The 18,572-nt window shown below is 53.5% G+C and overlaps 1 protein-coding gene across 1 annotated transcript in view; it reads right to left on the bottom strand.

Moving 5' to 3' along the window:
• Window positions 1–2,892: 2,892 nt before the first annotated feature.
• Window positions 2,893–18,572, bottom strand: part of MDGA1 (MAM domain containing glycosylphosphatidylinositol anchor 1) — a 64,229-nt gene continuing 48,549 nt past the window's right edge. The window contains exons 10-17 of the mRNA XM_023213041.1: window positions 17,477–17,628; window positions 16,503–16,680; window positions 16,233–16,256; window positions 14,803–14,955; window positions 14,134–14,268; window positions 8,903–9,033; window positions 8,572–8,680; window positions 2,893–7,815 (exon numbers count right to left, since the gene is read on the bottom strand). Of these exons, the coding sequence (XP_023068809.1) occupies window positions 7,724–7,815; window positions 8,572–8,680; window positions 8,903–9,033; window positions 14,134–14,268; window positions 14,803–14,955; window positions 16,233–16,256; window positions 16,503–16,680; window positions 17,477–17,628 (974 nt within the window). The 3' untranslated portion in view covers window positions 2,893–7,723. The remainder of the gene's footprint in view (window positions 7,816–8,571; window positions 8,681–8,902; window positions 9,034–14,133; window positions 14,269–14,802; window positions 14,956–16,232; window positions 16,257–16,502; window positions 16,681–17,476; window positions 17,629–18,572) is intronic.

Raw genomic sequence — 18,572 nt, 5'->3', positions numbered from 1 at the left:
CTCTAGGTTCTTCCTCTTCTGAATTTTCTGAGCTAGGGTAACCACGTCACCCTTCTGAGCCTCACTTTGCTCATCTGTAACATGAAAATAAAAATATCAGAGTCCTGGCCGGGCACGGTGGCTCACGCCTATAATCCCAACACTTTGGGAGGCTGACGCGGGCAGATCACTTGAGGCCAGGAGTTTGAGACCAGCCTGGCCAACATGGTGAAAACCCATCTCTACTAAAAATACAGAAATTAGCTGGGTATGGTGACACGTGCCTGTAATCCCAGCTACCTGGGAGGCTGAGGCATGAGAATCACTTGAACCTGGGAGGTGGGGGTTTCAGTGAGCCAAGATTGTGTCACTGCAGTCCAGCCTGGGTGACAGGACAAGACCTTGTCTTAAACAAATAAATAAAAATAAACTAAATAAATTGGCTATGTTCTTTAAAAATATATATGTCAAAGTCCTGATAACACAGGTCATGGTTGCTGCAAGTTACCTGACCTACCTGTACAGTTTGCAATGGGACCTGCCCTTGGACAGGGTCACTTGGAGGACTTTCATGGGACATACACTGCATTACTGTGCCCCTGGGAATGAATGGCCACTAGAGGAGGGGAGAAAGAGGGAAGATGCAAGGAGGTGCGTTTTCGGTGCCTGCCAGCTTCCTGCCCCTCCTAAGTGGGTCCACCCACAAGCTGCCTAGAAATGGCAGCCCCCAGGAAACCTAGTTTCATGTCCGTGACCCCTTCCTCCAGCCCAGCTGGTTGGATCAGGGTGGCATCTGACTCAAGGGCAGCCAACCCACAGGTTGCCCAATGATGTATGTGTGGCTGGACCTGAAATGGGGGCCCATCCAATCAGCCCGTTATCCTGAGCAGCTGAGTCAGTGAATGCTGGCAGCTGCCACCGGAAGGCCATGAAGGAGAGTTGAGTTGGAGAGGTCATGATGCCTGGAAAGCTGAAGTTATGAGGAAGCAGACACCATGACTCAGGAGAGGAACTGCGTGGACCAAAAGCAGCAGATGCTGGGGAGTGACTGAGTCATGCCAGGGTGGTCATCTATTGCTGTTGTCACAAACTACTCCCAACCGCAGGGGCTTAAAACAACTATTTTATTATATCTCATGACGATGGGTCAGGAATTTGGACAGAGCTTGGCTGAGCAATTCAGGTGGCAGTTGGGCTGGTCTAGAAGGTCTGAGGCGGTTGCACTCCCATATCTTCTGGTGCTTTGGTGGAGATGACTGGAAGGCTGAACTCAGCTGGGATGGTCAGCCGGAGCCCCTCCAGCATGGTGGTCTCAGAGCAACTCAGAGGACATCCTATGTGGCAGTTCAGGGCTTCCAGAGAGAACGTTCCAAGAGGCCTGAGCTGAAGCTCCAAGGCATCTTCAACTCAGTATGTCACATTCTATCGCACAAACAAGGCACTAAGAGCAACCCAGATTCAACAGGACGGGAATTAGACGCTGCCTCTCTACAGAAAGGATAACAAGGGATTTGCAGCCATCTTTATTCTACCACAGGTGAGGCACCAGCAGTTTCTGTAGACGATGATCCTAGAGCTACCTTGAATCCAAAATGCCCATCTGGTTCAGGAAAACCATCCCTGTTGCAACTCCTGTTTGGATTTCTGAGTGCTCACCCCCCTCACTGTGTTTGTCCTCACAATAATGCTCCTGCACTTGAGTGAGCCTGACCAGATTTCTCTTCCTGTGCTCAATGAGCCAACTTACAGCGGTGGTGAGTCCCTTAGTCCCTTTCTCTTCTATTAGAAGAGAAAGGCCAGGTGTGGCAACAAGAAGTTACCCAACATGAGGGCCAATAAAACTTAGGTGGTAGGGAGAGGGAGCCCTTGGTCTTGTCATCTGAGCCTCAGTTTCCCCATCTGGAACATGGAAGTGAAACTACCCAACTACCCGAATCACTGTAACCTGAAAGACTCTTCCCATCATTCACCTGATATGATGTAGTTCACATCATGACACCCACACCCTTGACTTGGGGCACCTTGCAAATGCTCATCACTGCCTATCCCCATGACCTTGGCAAGCCCATCTCTCCTATAATATAGGAGTAGATGGTTGAAATAAGTGACCTTTAAGGACCTCCCAGCTCTGAAATTCTAGAATTCTGAGAGGTCTGGGGTAAAGGGAAAGGTTGGCATAACTTGATTTTAGGGCAAGGATGCAGCTAGCTGGTGGTGAATAAGGGAGGCAGCCCCAAGTAGGTTGCAGGGTGGGGTCTATAGGGCCAGAATAGAGATTAAGAGGGAAGGGACTCCGAGCGTGTAGGAGGGATGGTAGGGTTGGGTGCCGAGAAGGGAAAAGGGCATTTCAACCACCATACCAAACTTATTCCTCCTCCTTTGCTCTTACTCCCCTTCCTTGAGCCTTCTAAGTTTTTGGGCCCTGTTGGCCTTTGCATATTCTGTTCCCTCTGCTCAGAAGCCTCTCCCAGCCCCAACAGGCTAACTCCAATCATTCTGTCTCTCCTAAATGTCTCTTCGAGAAGTCTTCCCTGAAGCCCCAACCCAAGTAAGAACCCTCCTCTTACCTTCTTTCATAGCACCAATTTCCCTTCCCAGCCCTCACTGTACACATCATTATATACGTCTTGGTGTTATTATTAGCTTACTGTCCATCTCTCCCATTACACAGGGGCTTCCACAAAGGCAGTGTTTGGCTGGTATTTTCTGAATGAGCAAACGAACAAGGACACAAGTTCGTTGGGAGCAGACCAGGATGCAGGTCCTCACTGTCCAGGCCACAGAGCAGGATCCCTGTCGAAAGGTGCCAAAGAGAAGAAAGGCCGCCCCCAGGGAGCTGAGAGGAGCCCTCCAGTGCCCCGGCCCCCACCCTGGCCCACTCTGCCCAGCCAACACACACGGCTGACGCTGAGCGCTAGAACACTGCAGCTTTATTGATAGAACAACCGCGTCCGCAACTAGAGGTTACATTTTGGGGCTTGGAGGTGAAAGAGGCAAATGGGGAACAGAGGCTGGGGTGGAGACAGACAGCAAGGCAAAGGGGTGAGGACGGGGTCATGTGACTAAAAAAACCCCAATACATTTCACCCATTAATAAGGGGGTCTCCTGTTGTGCTTTTACCTTGGTGGTGGGGTGGGCTGGGGTGGTCAGACACGTGGGCCTGGGCATGAGGAGTTTTGGCTTTTCTCCCAAGTCTTTGAGGCCTCAGGGCCGGAGCAGCCCCTTCCCTCCCTGCCCCTTCTCCTGGGCTGGGGATAAAGGCCTTGGTGAGCTGGCTACTCTGGGGCAGGAAGGATGCATGGAGACCACTGGGGCCTAGAGGACCACCAGAGTTGGGCTGAGATGGTGATGATGTGGGTGGCTGGGAGGAGGGTGGGAGGGGGCTAGGAAGGAGGTCATTCCTATCCTGGGAGGGTCCCTGGGAAATGAGTGCAGGCAACGAGAGGGCAAGGGGTGGGGTGGGCAGATGCTATCCCTCTGGACCTCACCTGTACAACGGGGGCACCAGATTAGATGCTCCCTAATGTCCCTTCTAGTTATAAGGGTCAAGGGCTCCCCAGGAAAGAGTGGTCCTTCTGCCCCAACACACACACACACGCACACTCCACACATCACACACCACGTTCTCAGACACACACGCACAGCACTGACTCGATAGAGAGGCAGGTGCTTCCCGGCCTTTGGAAGCATAGAGGACTCCCCTGAACCCTGAACCCAGCCTCAGTCAGTGGCTCTGCAGGGACTCTCCAGAGCAGAGGAAAAACCCTGGGAATACTCCCCAGTCCCTCGAGCTGCCCAGCGAGAAAAAACACAAAGATTCTGCACGCCCCACCCGCGACCCTCCTGGTCTTTGGGGAAGTGAAGAGGATGAGCACATGAGGACATGCTGACCTGTACTCCTAGCCTGAGCTCTTGTGAAATCACAGGGGAGAGGTGGAGAAACAGGGTCTTTTCTCTCTGGGGGCCTGGGAGAGGGGCGGCAGCTGCAGACACTGGTGGGAGGGTGGCCACCTCTGTGTGGCACCCAGGCCTGCCATGGGGCAGAAGGGTCTGCAGCCTGGGATGAGAGGCCCGAATTTAGAGCCGGGAGATAGCACCTCTCCCAGGGTGGGATCCCAGCAACATCTATAACATCCCCACCGGCACCCTGGAGACAGGACTGTTAGCCAAACTCCCTGCAGTTGTTTGGCAGGAGACCTCAGGGGCAGTGATAAGCGGTGTGACACCCCCAGGGCTGTAGTGCCTGGCTCTCCCAAGACTGGCTCTACTCAAACTAGCTGTGTGATCTTGGGCCACTCCCCTTCCCCACTCTGGAATTCAGCTTCTTCATCTGCACGAGGGGTTCAAACTTTTGAGGTCCATCCTCACTCTGACAGCCTGAGCCAGGGGGCTTTCCCAGAGCACAGGGAAAAGGAGAATGAATGGGAAAGAGGTGTCAGGCCCATCTCCAAGAGGCAGGGGTGGAAGGAGCATTCCAGGAGGAGGGGGCTTGGTCTTCAGGCTTCACTCAGCACCCTAGGAGTCCGTCTGTGGTCCCAAGGGCAGGATAGCCAAGCTGAGACTTCCATAAGCTGCTCTACAGCACCTGCCCCCGGAGTCCTTTTCACCAACATGAAGGGGACAAGGGATGGAAGGGCCCCAGCACCCTGAGGGCTAACACCCCATTTTAAGGCCACAAAATGCCTCAGTCACCCTGACCCAGAGGGCGAGGCTGCCACTGGGGAGATGTGCTGGATCCAGCCAGCCTTGTCTCCCCTGGCGGGGGTCACTCATGGGCCACCCATCAACACACAGACACTGACACACCGTGGCACACAAAGACACACAGCATGAGCAACACTGATACAGAGATGCTGGCTCACAGGCACACACAGACACTGACAAGTCACCTGGTGATACACAAAGCCACTCATTTCTGCTGAGGAACACGCACACACACACAGACCAGCACGTGCCTAGACACTCACAGTGCCCGCTGGCATACACTGACACCCACATCCCCCACCCACCTGCTGGCACACACATACACATCAGCCTCACCCATTCACACGTGGGACCTCAGCGTTTCAGCAGACACTCTGTCAACCCCGGGTCAAGCCATCCTCCAGGCAGGGCTGTCTGCACCCACTGAGACCTCCAGCAGCATCCCCCCGCGCCCCCCACCTTGTGCCCTCCACCCATAAAGACCAGGAATCTGGGGGCCACATGTATGCAGTTCAGCCCAGCCAACATGTACTGAGCACCTTTACTGTGGCAGGTGTATGGATCCTGAGGGGAACAAGGGAGACAAGTCCCCCTGTTGGGGTAGCCAGGGTTGCGGGCCAGATGGATTGGAAGGTCCTCAGAGGAAAGCAGGCACAGGGTGCCTTAGGAACCCCAAAGAGGAAGCACTTGGGGCTATTCATCTCTGGTGCTCCAATGCCTACCCCAGCGAGGGCACAGAGGAAGCACCCAGGAGGTGCCAGGCCAGTGGTTCCTGCTGTCAGGAGAACCTGAGGAGCTTTTCAACATTCCTGATGTCCGACTGTGCTCCAGCCCAATGAAATCAGAGCCTCTGAGGTGGGACCCAAGCAGCAATGCTTTTTAAAGGACTCTGGTGATTCTATTCCGCAGGCGAGGCCAGGAACCACTCATTACAGAATCCATTCCACTGGGCAATGGAGTGGTTTCCACACCTGGCCCACTTGTGCTGGGCACAAGCGGGAGGTGGTGGAGGTGGAGGGAGGACTTGGAAGGCTCTGAGGAGGAGCTCACAGTCTAGTTGGGGCAACAGACTCTGCACAGATGGGACAATTAAGGAACAATACCCGACAGACGTGATGGAAGTGTATGCTGAGAACCTGGAGCGACTCATTTTGGACGGAGGCCTTGACTGGGCCAGGAAGGCAGCCATGCTGATCAGGCATCAGAAGGCCCCGCTATATCCTGGCCCGGCCACCCACCAGCTGTTGGTGATAATGATCACACAGGCCTGGCAGGGGGAGGAGATGGGCAGCCTTTGCCTCGGTTCCCCGCCTGCCGCCTGGCGCTGCAGTGCTGCCCGAGTTCCAGGCCTCTTCTCTGCAGCTGTCCCCACCAAATGCTCCAGGAGGAGCCCTGTGACGCTCCTCACCAAAGGTGCTTGCATTCAATAAGGTCATCTGTAAGTTCTTTGTCATTCATAGGGGATGAAAGGTGGAATTTCAGGCCATCGCAGGCAGCTTGAGACTACAGAACAGGGCTGGACAGAATCTATTCAGCCAGCACCCTACAAGCAAACACGTCACTCAGGAAGATGGGCACACACACTGACGTACACGGACACTCACAGAAACGAATGGGTCTCCATCCAGTCTCACAGGCAAGTATGTGTGATTGCACACACTCCTGCTCAACGAGGTACCCACGGTGGTACCTAGACACAGACGGGCACACACACATACACACATACGCACACATACGTAAAGACTCATTCTAGAAGGGGCTGGGCCTTCTCTCTCCCATGGACGGTTGGGTGGGGGCTCAGGGGTGATGTCAAGGAGGAAAGATCTAGATCACATCATGTCAATCTCAGGTGCCTAACCCAGGACCCAAGGACAGGGAGCCCTTTCACAGCTCCCAGAGAGTGAGGGGACTGGCACCTGCTCCCTCCACCAATCCCAGCTCTATAATCCCCTCCTCCTTCACTGCCCCTGGGTGGAGAAGGGAACTTTTGACTAGACAGTGCTTTTTGGTGTTTTGCCCTGCAAACACCCTCCTACCCAGGGCACCCTTTCGTTGCAAGTAGATAAGAAAGGAAGGCCTCTCTCCACTTCAAATTCACTGTCTGATATGGGGGCACCAAATCCCAGAAGCAGGACTTCCCTTCTGCCTTTCTCAAAGTCAAGCTTCACCCCAGAAAACGGGCTGGCCACCACTCCCCCAGCTCCTCTGAGACCCAGCTGGCGGCTGAGGCTAGGAGGGAACCGCGTTCTCAGGAGTCCCACTGCTTGTGGGGTGGAGTGGGGAAGGTGTCAGTCTTCAGACTGCCCAGGCCCAAGACCCTGTGCTGGGTCCCTTCAAAGGGCGTACACTGAGGAGGGAAATATGGTGTCCCAGAAATAGGTCAGGGGATCTGGGGTGACCTGTGGTCTCCACCATCCAGTGCTCACTCTGGACAGAGTTGTGTGCAGCAGGTGCCCTACCTTGCTGGTTGTCCCCTGGACGTGGGACGTTCACAGAGCTTGCAAAGTCCCACCTGTTCCGCCTCTGATCCCTGTCTCTCCCATCTCAGGAGTCCCAGAGTCTGACCAAGGGAGGGGCTCCATGTCTGCCCCACTTCTGGCTCCCTTCTGGCAAAGCCACCAGGCTGGAGTTCGGCCTTGAGTTAGGGGACAGGGGAAAGTCAGAAGCACACCACGAGTGCAGCAAGGACAAGGCCTATGTTGCGCCAAGGTCCCTGGGTTGGCAGATGCCATTCAGGCAAGTCCCCTGTCTTTGCAGTAAAGAAGGTGCTGGCAGGTCGGATAGAAACTTGTGCTTTAATATATCTGTGTGTGAGAGCATGAGTGTGTGCGTGTGTGCATGTGGAACAGCTGTCTGCAGGGCCTCAGTGCCTGGCCTCTGTCCTTGTCCTCTGCTTATCCTCGCAGCCAATGCAGGCCCCCTCCCTGGCAGGCCGGCCCTGCCCCTGGGCACCCCAGCTGGCAGGGGTCAGTCTTTGGTACAATGTGGACACTTTGGTGTGCCGGGGGCAAAGTTGCGGGGGGGCCCATACAGCTCTCATCATCTCTGCAACGCCAAGAGGAAGATGGCCATGGGCCCCCACAGCTGTGGGCTGGACTGGCAGGGAGCTCCACTGCCCGGCATCACCACCACTGCAACAGGAAAGAAAGAGGAGACAGGCCAGGGCTCTGGTCAGCTCTGGCAGGGGCAGGAAGTGGCAGGCAGGTCGGCAGCATCAGGGCACTGTTACTCTGCCCACCTCTTTGGAGGGCCTGAGGGTGTGCACTGGCCTCAGTGCACACAGACAAACTCACGGCACAGACATGAGATGGCGTGGGGTGGAGTGGGGGTTAGCTCAGCCTGCCAGGCTTCAGGTTCACTAAGACTCGGAACAATTTACTTAACCTCAGTGGGCCTCAGTTTCCTCACCTGTAAAATGGGTCCAACGGTGTGTGCTACCCCAAACGACTGTTGTGAGGATTAACTGTTGTGAGGTAAGTGAAACGTGCATATACACGTTTGTGTGCCTTGCCTGGTACACAGTAATTGCTCAGTAAGTGGGAGCTGATAGTATTGGAAACCTCTGGCCCTGGAAGGCACACGTTCACCTCTGGAGCCAGAGGTATGCACAGATGTATTCAGACACAGGCACAGGAGGCGCTCTGATACCATCAACAGGTCAGTAGGCTCACCGTGAGGGTGGGGGCTGGGCTTCTCATTGTTTACACATGCACCAAGCCTGAGTGACGGTGGGGCACACCTTCACACAGTCAGAGCCACATGATTCCCATCACTCAGACGTTCTGAACCCCTATTCAGACGCAAACACCCTCCCCCAACAGACAGGAACCCCCGCCACACACAGCTCCCTCCAGATTCAGCTCCCCCACCTCCTTCCCATCTTGCACCTTTATTGGGATCCATCTGCTTCCGGGGACACTCCCCCTTCTTCAGTGTGACGTCATCTATGGCAATATCCCCCAGGTAGCCTGAGCCTCGAACCCCCTCAAAAATAATCTGGGGTGGGGTCAGAAAGCAGGGAGCAAGGGTTGAAGAGGTTCTGCTGGGGACCAGAGCGCTCCCCCAACCCCACCTTTCCCCTTCATCTACCGGGAAGTTCCCCCTGGCCTGACTCTTTCCATCCTTAGCCCCCAGGAAGAAGGACAAGGTTTCCTAAGTGCTTCCTGGTCACAGCAGCCACCGAAGCTGGGGAGGGTCCTCTGGGCCCTGCGGACTCACCTGGAAGGGCCCACTGGGGCTGATGGGCACGTGGGCCTGCTGCCACACATTGCCCTTATTGCCACTGAGGGACCAGGCATGCGTGTCCAGAACCCCTTTGTTCCGGGATCGCACCAGGAGGTTGAGGGAGCCTGTGGTGGGTGTGAAGACATTCGGCAGTGAGATCTGGCCAGGGCATCCTCACCTTTCCCCATTTACCAAGCCCTCTTCTCCCACCACATCCTGCAGCCCTGTCCCTGTCGACAGGACCTCCTCCCCATGGCCAGCTGGGTGCAATGTCCCATTCCTGCAGGGACACCCTCAATGTGGGAAACAAGACTTCAGCAGGATTTCAGTTCATCAGGATGACTTGCAAATTTTCTTTCATTTCTGTCCTTCTGTCCTGCCCTGCTAATCAGCTAATCTCCCCACCCACACACACACACCATACCCTTCCCCTCTAGACAAGGGAGCTGTCCCAGGGCGCTGGGACCTCTGTCTGGGCACACAGCAGGATTTCCAAAGAAAACAGTGTGTCCCTGTTGGCAGTACATGACTTGTGGAGGTAGATGAAGGGGTTTTGAAATGTTTAATATCCAGTTGGCAAGAGGAGTATGTTGGGTCCAGTAAGGCCCTGGGAGAGAGAAGGCCAGAAGGGACAGTCTATGTGATCGTCCATGCTCTGCATTCCCCATGGGGAAGAGTAAACACCAGCAAGTGACAGCTTGCAGGAGGCAGATTTGAACTCCATCTAAGGAAGACCCTGGATGTATCAGATCTGCCCAGCAAAAGAGTGGGCTGTCTTGGGGGAGCATCCTGTCCTTGGACAGGACTATCCAGCAGGGGTGCTGTGGAGGGGACCCCTGTCTCCAGTCACGTTACCCCCTGCTCAGTCCCCTTTGAGGCTTCCCATCGCCATCCTTTCCTGGACTTCCACACCTGATCTGGACACTGTCAGCTTCTCTGATCTCATTTGCCGCCACTCATTCCTGGCTCCCACTTGGGTACAGCAAACTGGTATCCTTGCTTTTCTTTCAATACTTGAGGCCAGTTCCTGCCTTAGGGCCTTCGCTTGTGATGTTGCCCCAGCCTGGAACATTCTTCCCTCCCTCAAGGAAGTCCCTGACCATCCCATGTAAAATAGCTCTCTATTCTTTTTTCTGCATTCTTTTCTTTATAAGGCTTGGCACCAGTAGACTGTAAGCTCTACAAGAGCAGGGGTCTTTGTCTTGTCCTAGTGTCCTAGAACACTGCCTAGCATATAATGGTGCTCAATTAGTTAAGTGAATGAATAGATGGATGGATAAATGAATGATTGATAGGATTTGGTCTTCATGAACGCTGAGGTCCTTCCAACTCTGTGATTCTATGAAAGTCCTTGATGAGAGTTATGGAAAATTCTTCATTTAGAATTTAACTATTGGGAACTTATAGGAATTTTGACACAGACCTTCCTGCAAGGAGTCAAATAGGGAAGAGAAGATGTGAATCCCAGGGACTACCATACCACAGAGCAGAGAGTGATCTGGGCCTGGGGAGCTGTACATTAAGGACTCAGAGTTTGCAGGAAGGATAGAGGGCTCCCAGCTCAAACCTAGGAAGACTTCTGGAGGAGGTGGTGTTTTCGACAGGCCTTGAGGAATGGGAAGAATTTGGCCAGGGGAATGTGGTAAGAAGGCATGTTAAGCAGAGGGAACAGGCTGAGCAAAAGCCCAGAGGCTGGAAAACTGGAGTCTATCCAGGCACCAGCATACAGCTCTGTTTGGTTTTAGATGTGGCAAGACAGATATGGAGGAGCGTATTGAGCAAAGCTTATTCTTTTTTGGGGGGGGGTGGGGGGTGGGGACAGGGTCTTGGTGGTACAATCATGGCTCCCTGCAACCTCAAACTTCTGGGCTCAATAATCCTCCCACCTCAGCCTCCCAAGTAGCTAGGACTGTAGGCATGCACCACCACACCCGGCTAATTTTTAAAGTTTTTTAGTAGAGATGGGGGTCTCGCTATGTTGCCCAGGCTGGTCTAGAACTCCTGGCCTCCAAAAGCACTGGGATTACAGGCATGAGCCACTGAGCCTGAGCAGGCCCTTTTCAAACAGAAGGTTGGGGGTCTTGGGCCCTGGATGTCCTCTGTAAAGGGATGTCAGGAAGCCCCTGAGCAGGGGGTACACTGGAGCTGATGGGTGCTAAGGGAAGGGGACGGTGAAAAAGCAGGCTCCTGCATCAGGGTCCTTGGGGCAGGGTAGTAGAGGAGGAAGAAATGGTATGGGAACTGAGGCTAGATCCCAGAGGGATGGGGACAGCGGGCATATCTCCAGGAGGGAGAAGAGAAAGTCACTTCTTTGGGGCTGGTGAGGATCCTGGAAGACACTGGGGCTTGGGCCCTGTGGAAGCCAGGGTGAGTGCCTCCTGTTCTACTGGGTGCTGGCACAGCCTCGCAAGGGCCCATCCCCTGCTGGTGAGGGCACCTCCATATGCCTGGAACCTTCCATGTGCTCCTCTGCTTGGCTTTGCCATGGAGGAGGGGGTGTTTCTTGCTATCCTAGTTCCTCGTCCCTCGTCCCCTCCCACTCTGCCTGGCAGCTCTGGGCACCAGCTGTCCCCAGACCTTGTGTCTTGCTGGCTCTCCTTGGTCCAAGCCAACTCCTTTCATACCAGGCAGGTAACATTTGGTGGCTCTCTCCCACCAGGGGGTCTGTCTATCTGGTGTCACAGATGGTACAGCTTTGTCTGTGGGAAGTGCCAGCCAACGGGCACCATCTAAGATTGATCCCCCTTCCCTCAGAGCCGGATATTTCATATCATTGGGGGCTGGAGCTGAGCTGGAAGGGACAGGGAGGGGGCATTGGTGTTGCCTGGGCACTCTTAGCCAAGTTCTGGTCTCCTTCTCCTCCAGCACCCTCAGTTACCCCAGAATTCCAGGTCCCTATGGCTGTGGGTAAATGGGCCGAGCACCCCCAGGCTAATGCCTCCACAATCTCCCCTCTCGCTAATTTGACCAAGTTATGTAACACATGTGCTAATATCTTTCTTTAAACTCACTCATTCTTTTGTTCTTTTTTGAGCTTTGTCCTAAGCATCAGTATTAGAGAAATCCTGAGTTTTAAGAGCTAGCTTTATTCACCACATAAATCATACCCAGTGCTAAAACTGGGAAAGATGGGGTAAACCCAAATGAACTGGTTGTCCTACCTGGGGAAGCCAAATGGAAATGAGAGGACTGGGCAGGGTGGTGGAGTCCTGGTCAGCCACCCTCACCTACCCAAGAAGAAGCTTCTTATGAAGTCCAGACCAAGCCATGGGAAAAAGATCTGTGCAAATGGTTTGGGGGCCCCGGTGGAGGCAGAACCTTCTACCCCACTCCATTCTTGTTCATCAGTTCAGCTTGATCCATCACCCTAGCTGTGGAAACTTCTCCATGATGAGCCTTTAGATCTACATTTGCTTAAAGTCACTCCCTCTACCATTACATCTGAGGCAAACAATGAAGATGCTTTCTGCGGACTGACAAGGAATGATCACCAAGATGATGTACAATTCAGAGGAAAAGAGCAAGTATAGGACAGTATGTGTAAAATGGGAGGAAATAGAAATATATATATAATATATATGTGTATGTACTGGTTTCTTTTTTCTTTTTTTTTTTGAGATGGAGTCTCACTCTGTCGCTCAGACTGGAGTGTAGTGGTGCAATCTTGGCTCACTGCAATCTCCACCTCCTGGGTTCAAGCAATCCTCCCTACCTCAGCCTCCTTACAGGCACCTGCCATCATGCCTGGCTAATTTTTGTATTTTTAGTAGAGATGAGGTTTTGCCATGTTAGCCAGGCTGATCTCGAACTCCTGACCCCAGGTGTCCCGCCTGCCTCGGCCTCCCAAAGTGCTGGAATTACAGGTGTGAGCCACCTTGCCCGGCCATATGTAATGGTTTCTATTGGATAAAGTATCTCTGAAAATTTGCCCTAAAATCTAGTCTATTGATCACCTTTGGCAGATGGACTGGGATGGGAGGGCAATTGCATTATGTGCCCTTTTGTACCTTTTGGCCTTTGTGAAATGTATTACCTTTCCTATAAATAAGTAAACAAACAAAAACAATTTTTAAAAAATCATCATGTCCTCAGCAGAGTCTCCCATGACCATGCCGTGGAGTCAGTCAGGTCTCCGTGTTACTACCAGTCTCGGTCTTTCCACTGCTGCAGGGGTCACTAACTCCTTGCTGGTAGCATGGGTTATTTAATACCTGTCTCTCCCACTTGCCTGTAAATGCCAAGAGGATGGGGAACTTGTCTACCTCATTCACAAGCACCTGATACCCGGCACTGAGCAGGAGCTCTGGAAGTGATGCTGACAGATGAGTTCACTGGTTACGTGACACTCCTACCAGTACCATTGCCTGCCAAAGGGTACTCCTTATGTTCACTCCCACACTTGGGAAGCAGGACTTCCTCTCACTGCCCACAAAGCAGCACCCTTCCGATCTCACGGTAAGGGCTTGGAGAATCTCCAAGCCCTAACCGTGAGACTTACTGTGTGGTCTTGGGCAAATGCTTGACGTCTCTGAGTTGGATGGTAACACTTCCCTCATCTGGTGGCTGTAAGGGCTAATGCAACCAGGGATTCGGCACACCCAGGACATCACCTGGCAGGCACTCCATATTTGCATCCTCTTAGTTGTCTTCTCCATCCCCTCCACTTCTATCTCATCCTGCTGGAGTCTTTTATTTTTTTTTGAGATGGAGCTTTGCTCTTGCTGCCCAGGCTGGAGTGCAGTGGTGCAATCTCAGCTCACTGCAACCTCCACCTCCCGGGTTCAAGCGATTCTCCTGCCTCAGCCTCCCAGGTAGCTGGGATTACAGGCACCTGCCACCACACCCCGCTAATTTTGTATTTTCAGTAGAGATGGGGTTTCACCATGTTGGCCAGGCTTGTCTTGAACTCCTGACCTCAGGTGATCCACCTGCCTTGGCCTCCCAAAGGGCTGGGATTACAGGTGTGAGCCACCATGTCCGTCCCCTGCTGGAGTCTTTTCTATCTGCAGGCTCAGGACTCCTTGATCATCTCAAAACCTCGGACAAGCTGGTTTTCAACTTCTCCTCTGGCTAATTCTCTGTGCAGACCCCTCCAAGAACCTCTCATTTAGCCAAGTGGGGAAGCTCAGGCCTCACATGGGCCAGTCCATGGCCTCCTGTGGACCCCACTCCCCTCCCATCCTCCAGCATACACTTGGTGGAGACTACCTGGTCCCCCAACTCACCGATGTGCTTCCCGTACATGTGGTAGAAGAAGGAGACACAGTAGAACTTGGCGCTGGCATTGTAGAGGGGACTCACTAACCTTGCACGGTCCCCCAGCTCCCGAGGCCTTGATGTCTCGATGAACATGTAGTAGCCTGTGGGGAATGGGGAGATGCGCCAATAGACCCCGAGACACCTGGGCCTCTTCCTACCTGATTCTCTCTCTGCCTAAGCCTCTACTGGCTGAACCTGAGGTGCCTTACCCCACGCACCCTGCCTCACAGCACAACACAACACAACACAGCGCAGGAGTCTGGTCAGTGCTCATGCGTCCTTGGCTCTACTGCAATTCCTCTTCCTCTTGATCCTCTATCAGGACAGGGCTGCGTCTCCCTCAGACTGGGGCTCCCTAAGGATGGGGCTGCGACTCACCTCAGACCAGGGATCCCTGAAATCGGGACTGTGTCTCCCCTCAGACCAGGGCTCCCTGAGGATGGAGCTGCATCTCCCTCAGACTGGGGCTCCCTGAGAACGGAGCTGTGTCTCCCCTCAGACCGGGGCTCCCTGAGGACAGGACCGTATCTCCCTCAGACTGGTACTGTCTCCCTTCATCCCCAGTCTGGGGTGCCCTGGGCCTAGACAACCCCCTGAAGCAATCCTCCATTTCTGGCAGCAGGCCAGGTCCTCACCCTCAGGGGTGCCACTTATGTCAGTGGGGGGACCAGTGTTGGGGGAGCGTTTGGGGTTCTGGGTGAGGGCATTCTGCCGCGTCCAGTCAAAGTTGTCTGTCAGGTCCTGGGTGTAGCCACAGATCTTCTCATCCTCAAAGTGGCAGGTGTTGTCTGCATTTTATGGGGGAATGAGACAGAGTCAGCCTCTTCCATCCCTGAGGCCCAGCCTCGCCCCATCACCACCCTGCAGAGGCAGCTCCATGCATCCAAGCAAGGCATCCAGCATTCCAGGCTTCAAAAGACCAGACACGGGGCCCACGTCAAAGTGGTTGCCATAACAAGACTTCTTAACCCTTTTTGTCCATAGTCCCTTCTAGCACCTAGTGAAGCCTAAGGATAATCTCAGAATAATGATTTTAGACACATAAAATGAAATATATAGGATTATAAAGAAAATCAATTATATCGAAATACAGTTGTCAAAATATTTTTCAATCTGTTATAAAATCATAAGTAGGTTTCTGTAGTATCTAATTAAATCACAAGATCTAGTGTTAGGTCTAGTAACTGCTATAGTTTTGAAATACAAACGGATATAAATGATATTTAGAGATATCTCGAACTACTGTAAGGTGAGGTGAAAACACGGGATTTCTACAGCTGACAAAGTCACAGGTCCTGATTTTACTACTGTGGTTTGGGTCCTCCATTCATCATTGAAGGGGATGTTAAATTTCTGCTAGAAGATAGGGAAAATAAAGAAATAATTGAGGCCGGGCATGATGGCTCACGCCTGTAATCCTAGCACTTTGGGAGGCCAAGGCAGGTGGGTCACCTGAGGTCAGGAGTTCAAGACAAGCCTGGGCAGCATGGTGAAATCTCGTCTCTACTAAAACTACAAAAATCAGCCGGGCACGGTGGCACATGCCTGTTATCCCAGCTACTTGGGAGGCTGAGGCAGGAGAATCACTTGAACCCGGGAGGCAGAGGTTGCAGTGAGCCGAGATTGTGCCACTACACTCCAGCCTGGACAACAGAGTGAGACTCCATCTCAAAAGAAAAAAAAGAAATTAATTGTATGCCTTTCCATGTTCATAGACTGCCTGAATTCTATACATAGATTCCTTGGAGGTCCATGGGTCACAGACTAAGAACCCCTGACTCAGGCAACAGGGGGTGTAGATGAGCCCAGCTTCTCCTTTTTTCTTTTGGGACAGTGAGCCTCTCCCCACCTGCCTGGCCTTTAAACCCCAGAATAATCCCAGATATAAACATCTCCAGCCCAACATTGCTTCTCCTTCTAGCCTCCGGCCGTACCCCCATGGAAACGCAGGGGGAATTCATTTTCTCTCTGACTGTCTCAAGGATGGCCTATCTCCTTTGTCTCACCGGGAGAGCTTTGTGTCCCTAGAGGGAAGGGGAAGTCATGGGAGATTGGGGAGTCTCACCTGAGAGGTTCGGAGAGTTGATGGCTGAGAAAGCAAGCAGGGAAACCAAGTCAGAACTGAGGTGTGGGGCTCTGCAGAGGATACCCTGCTTGGGACCAGAGGACAGGGTCCTCAGAGCCAGGACTGGGGGCCAGCGGGTCTGGCCTGCAGTGACAAGGTAGGCGAGTACACGGTGGGGAACCCCAAGCTTAGGAACTGCATGGGGATGGTGGAGGGGGTCCCTGGCCATGAGATGGGCCCATCCTTCCTACCACCACCACTGTCACCTACGCTCTGTGTAGTGGATGATGCGGGAGGCCATGTCACCAGCCCCGAAGGTGGTATAGGGTGTGAGGCGGACCTCATAGCTGTGGGGCACACGGAGGTCAGTCAGGATGTACTCCAGCAGCTGCCCCTTCTCCACACGCCGGACCGGGATGGCCTTGACCACCGCATTGTGCTGGTTCAGCTGTAAGTACAGGGAGTTCCCAGATGCCTAGGAAGTCAGCCCCTCAGTTTCTTCAACTGTGAGACAGGACAATCACCCCTTCCGTGCCCACCTCCCAGGGCCGTCTTCATAATAAAAATGATGATAGCAACACACTGAACCATTAATAAGTGTGGGGTACTGTTTTAAGTATACTGCCATTATTAAGTCATTTAATCCTCAAAATTACAATCCCATGAGGCAAAATATTATCATTACCCCCATTTTACAGATAAGGAAACTGAGGCCAAAGAGAGTAGCTTGCTGTAGCTACTGTACACAAAGCTGGGTTCTGGCCTAGGCAGTCTGCCCCAGAGCCACACTCTTACCCTCCCACCAGTCACCCCTTGGGCTGAGCAGAACCACATGGAATCATACTGGGCACGAGAACAGCAGAGAGACCCTGGCCTTGCGTGGTGGAGACCCCCTGGATGAGACTGACCCTTCCCTCTCCCACACCCCTTCTTAAGCTCTTGATCCAAGAGTAGATTCTATGTTCTGTGAGTAGCGCTGGCTCCCTCCTCTATGAACCCAGCAGACCCTTGCCTGCCCAATTCTCATAGCTGTGCCTAGAGTCTGGGTCCAGAAGGGACAGATCCCTAGAACGTCCAATCTCTTGCTGCTATGTCCAAAACTTTTCTCCCTAAGGGAGACTCTCTCAAAGGGTCAACGTGTCTGAGCCCCACCTCTGACCCTTCCTCTGGCCTTGATGAGCATTTCCGGGGTCAGCCACCCCACCCTCCACCTGCCCCCAGGCCCCCACTCCCCCTTGGCCCACCTGGCGGACGCTGAGTCTGTAGTTGAGCACAGGGTCGACAGCATCAGGCTCCCTCTGAGTCCACTGCAGCACGTAGGAGTAGTTCTTGGACAGCTTGTGGCTGCGGGTGGGGTTGGGGGTGTCGAAGTAAAACTCCGGGCTGTAGGCTTTGGCTAAGAGGATGGGGAGGGGGGCATTGGGCCGTGGAGGGTGCGGGGGAGACACAAAGAAAGGAGGTGTGGGAAAGGGAAACAGAAGAGGATGAGGTGGAAAACAGAGAGGGAATGGAGAAACAAAGAGAAAGGGAATATTGTGAGATTGGGGAATGTCGGGAGAAGAGGGGATTGGGGAGAATGAGAATGGGATAGGAGGGAAAGTGGGAGATGGAGATAGAGATTGGAAATTCCAAGAGGTGATATTGGTGAGAAGAGAAAGGCAGGCCCAGAAAAAAGAGAGTAAAGAGAAATTTAGGAAAACACAGAAAAGGGATATGAGGGAAGACAGGGGAAAGAGAGTGGGGTAAAGACACAAAGAAGGGTCAGAGATATTGGGAGGAAAGAAAGATAAGGGACAGGAGGGGAACAGAGAGAGGAGTGGGGAGACAGGGAAAGTGTGGGAGAACAGGGGAGAAGGGAAGGAGGTGGGAAATGTCACAGGGGCCTCTGGCTGGCAGGGCTGGGTGGTGGGGAGGTGGGGAGAGGGCCAGTGACCTGCCGTCCTATCCCCCTGCTGCTGAGTGAGGGATTCAGACAGAAGCTGCAGGGCCACCCAGTCAGTTGGGGGCTGCTGGGAAAGCTGCGTATGCCATGGAATGGGGGACAGGCATCCCCAGGCTCTGCTCCAGAGGCGCTGCCACCAGCTCTGGCAGGGAGGCGGCTCTCCCCACATGGAGGAAGACATCAGCAACCCAGGCAGCCCCCCTGTGCTCCCCCAGGCCTCCCTCACCACCACCTCCACCCCTTTCTGACCCACCCATGGCCATCTGCAGCCCCTGACAGCCCACCTGAGAATGCCTAGAAGAGCTGGGGCTGAGAGGGGTTTCTGGGCACCGAAGGGCCTGCACCTTTATGGTGCCAGCTCAGGAAACATGTGCTGTCTGGCCCAGTGCCCCCAAAAC

Source organism: Piliocolobus tephrosceles, chromosome 5 (genome assembly GCF_002776525.5).
Source record: "Piliocolobus tephrosceles isolate RC106 chromosome 5, ASM277652v3, whole genome shotgun sequence".
Classification (NCBI taxonomy): domain Eukaryota; kingdom Metazoa; phylum Chordata; class Mammalia; order Primates; family Cercopithecidae; genus Piliocolobus; species Piliocolobus tephrosceles.
The sequence above is the reverse complement of the archived record's forward strand: the minus strand, read 5'-3'. Positions and strand labels throughout refer to the sequence as shown.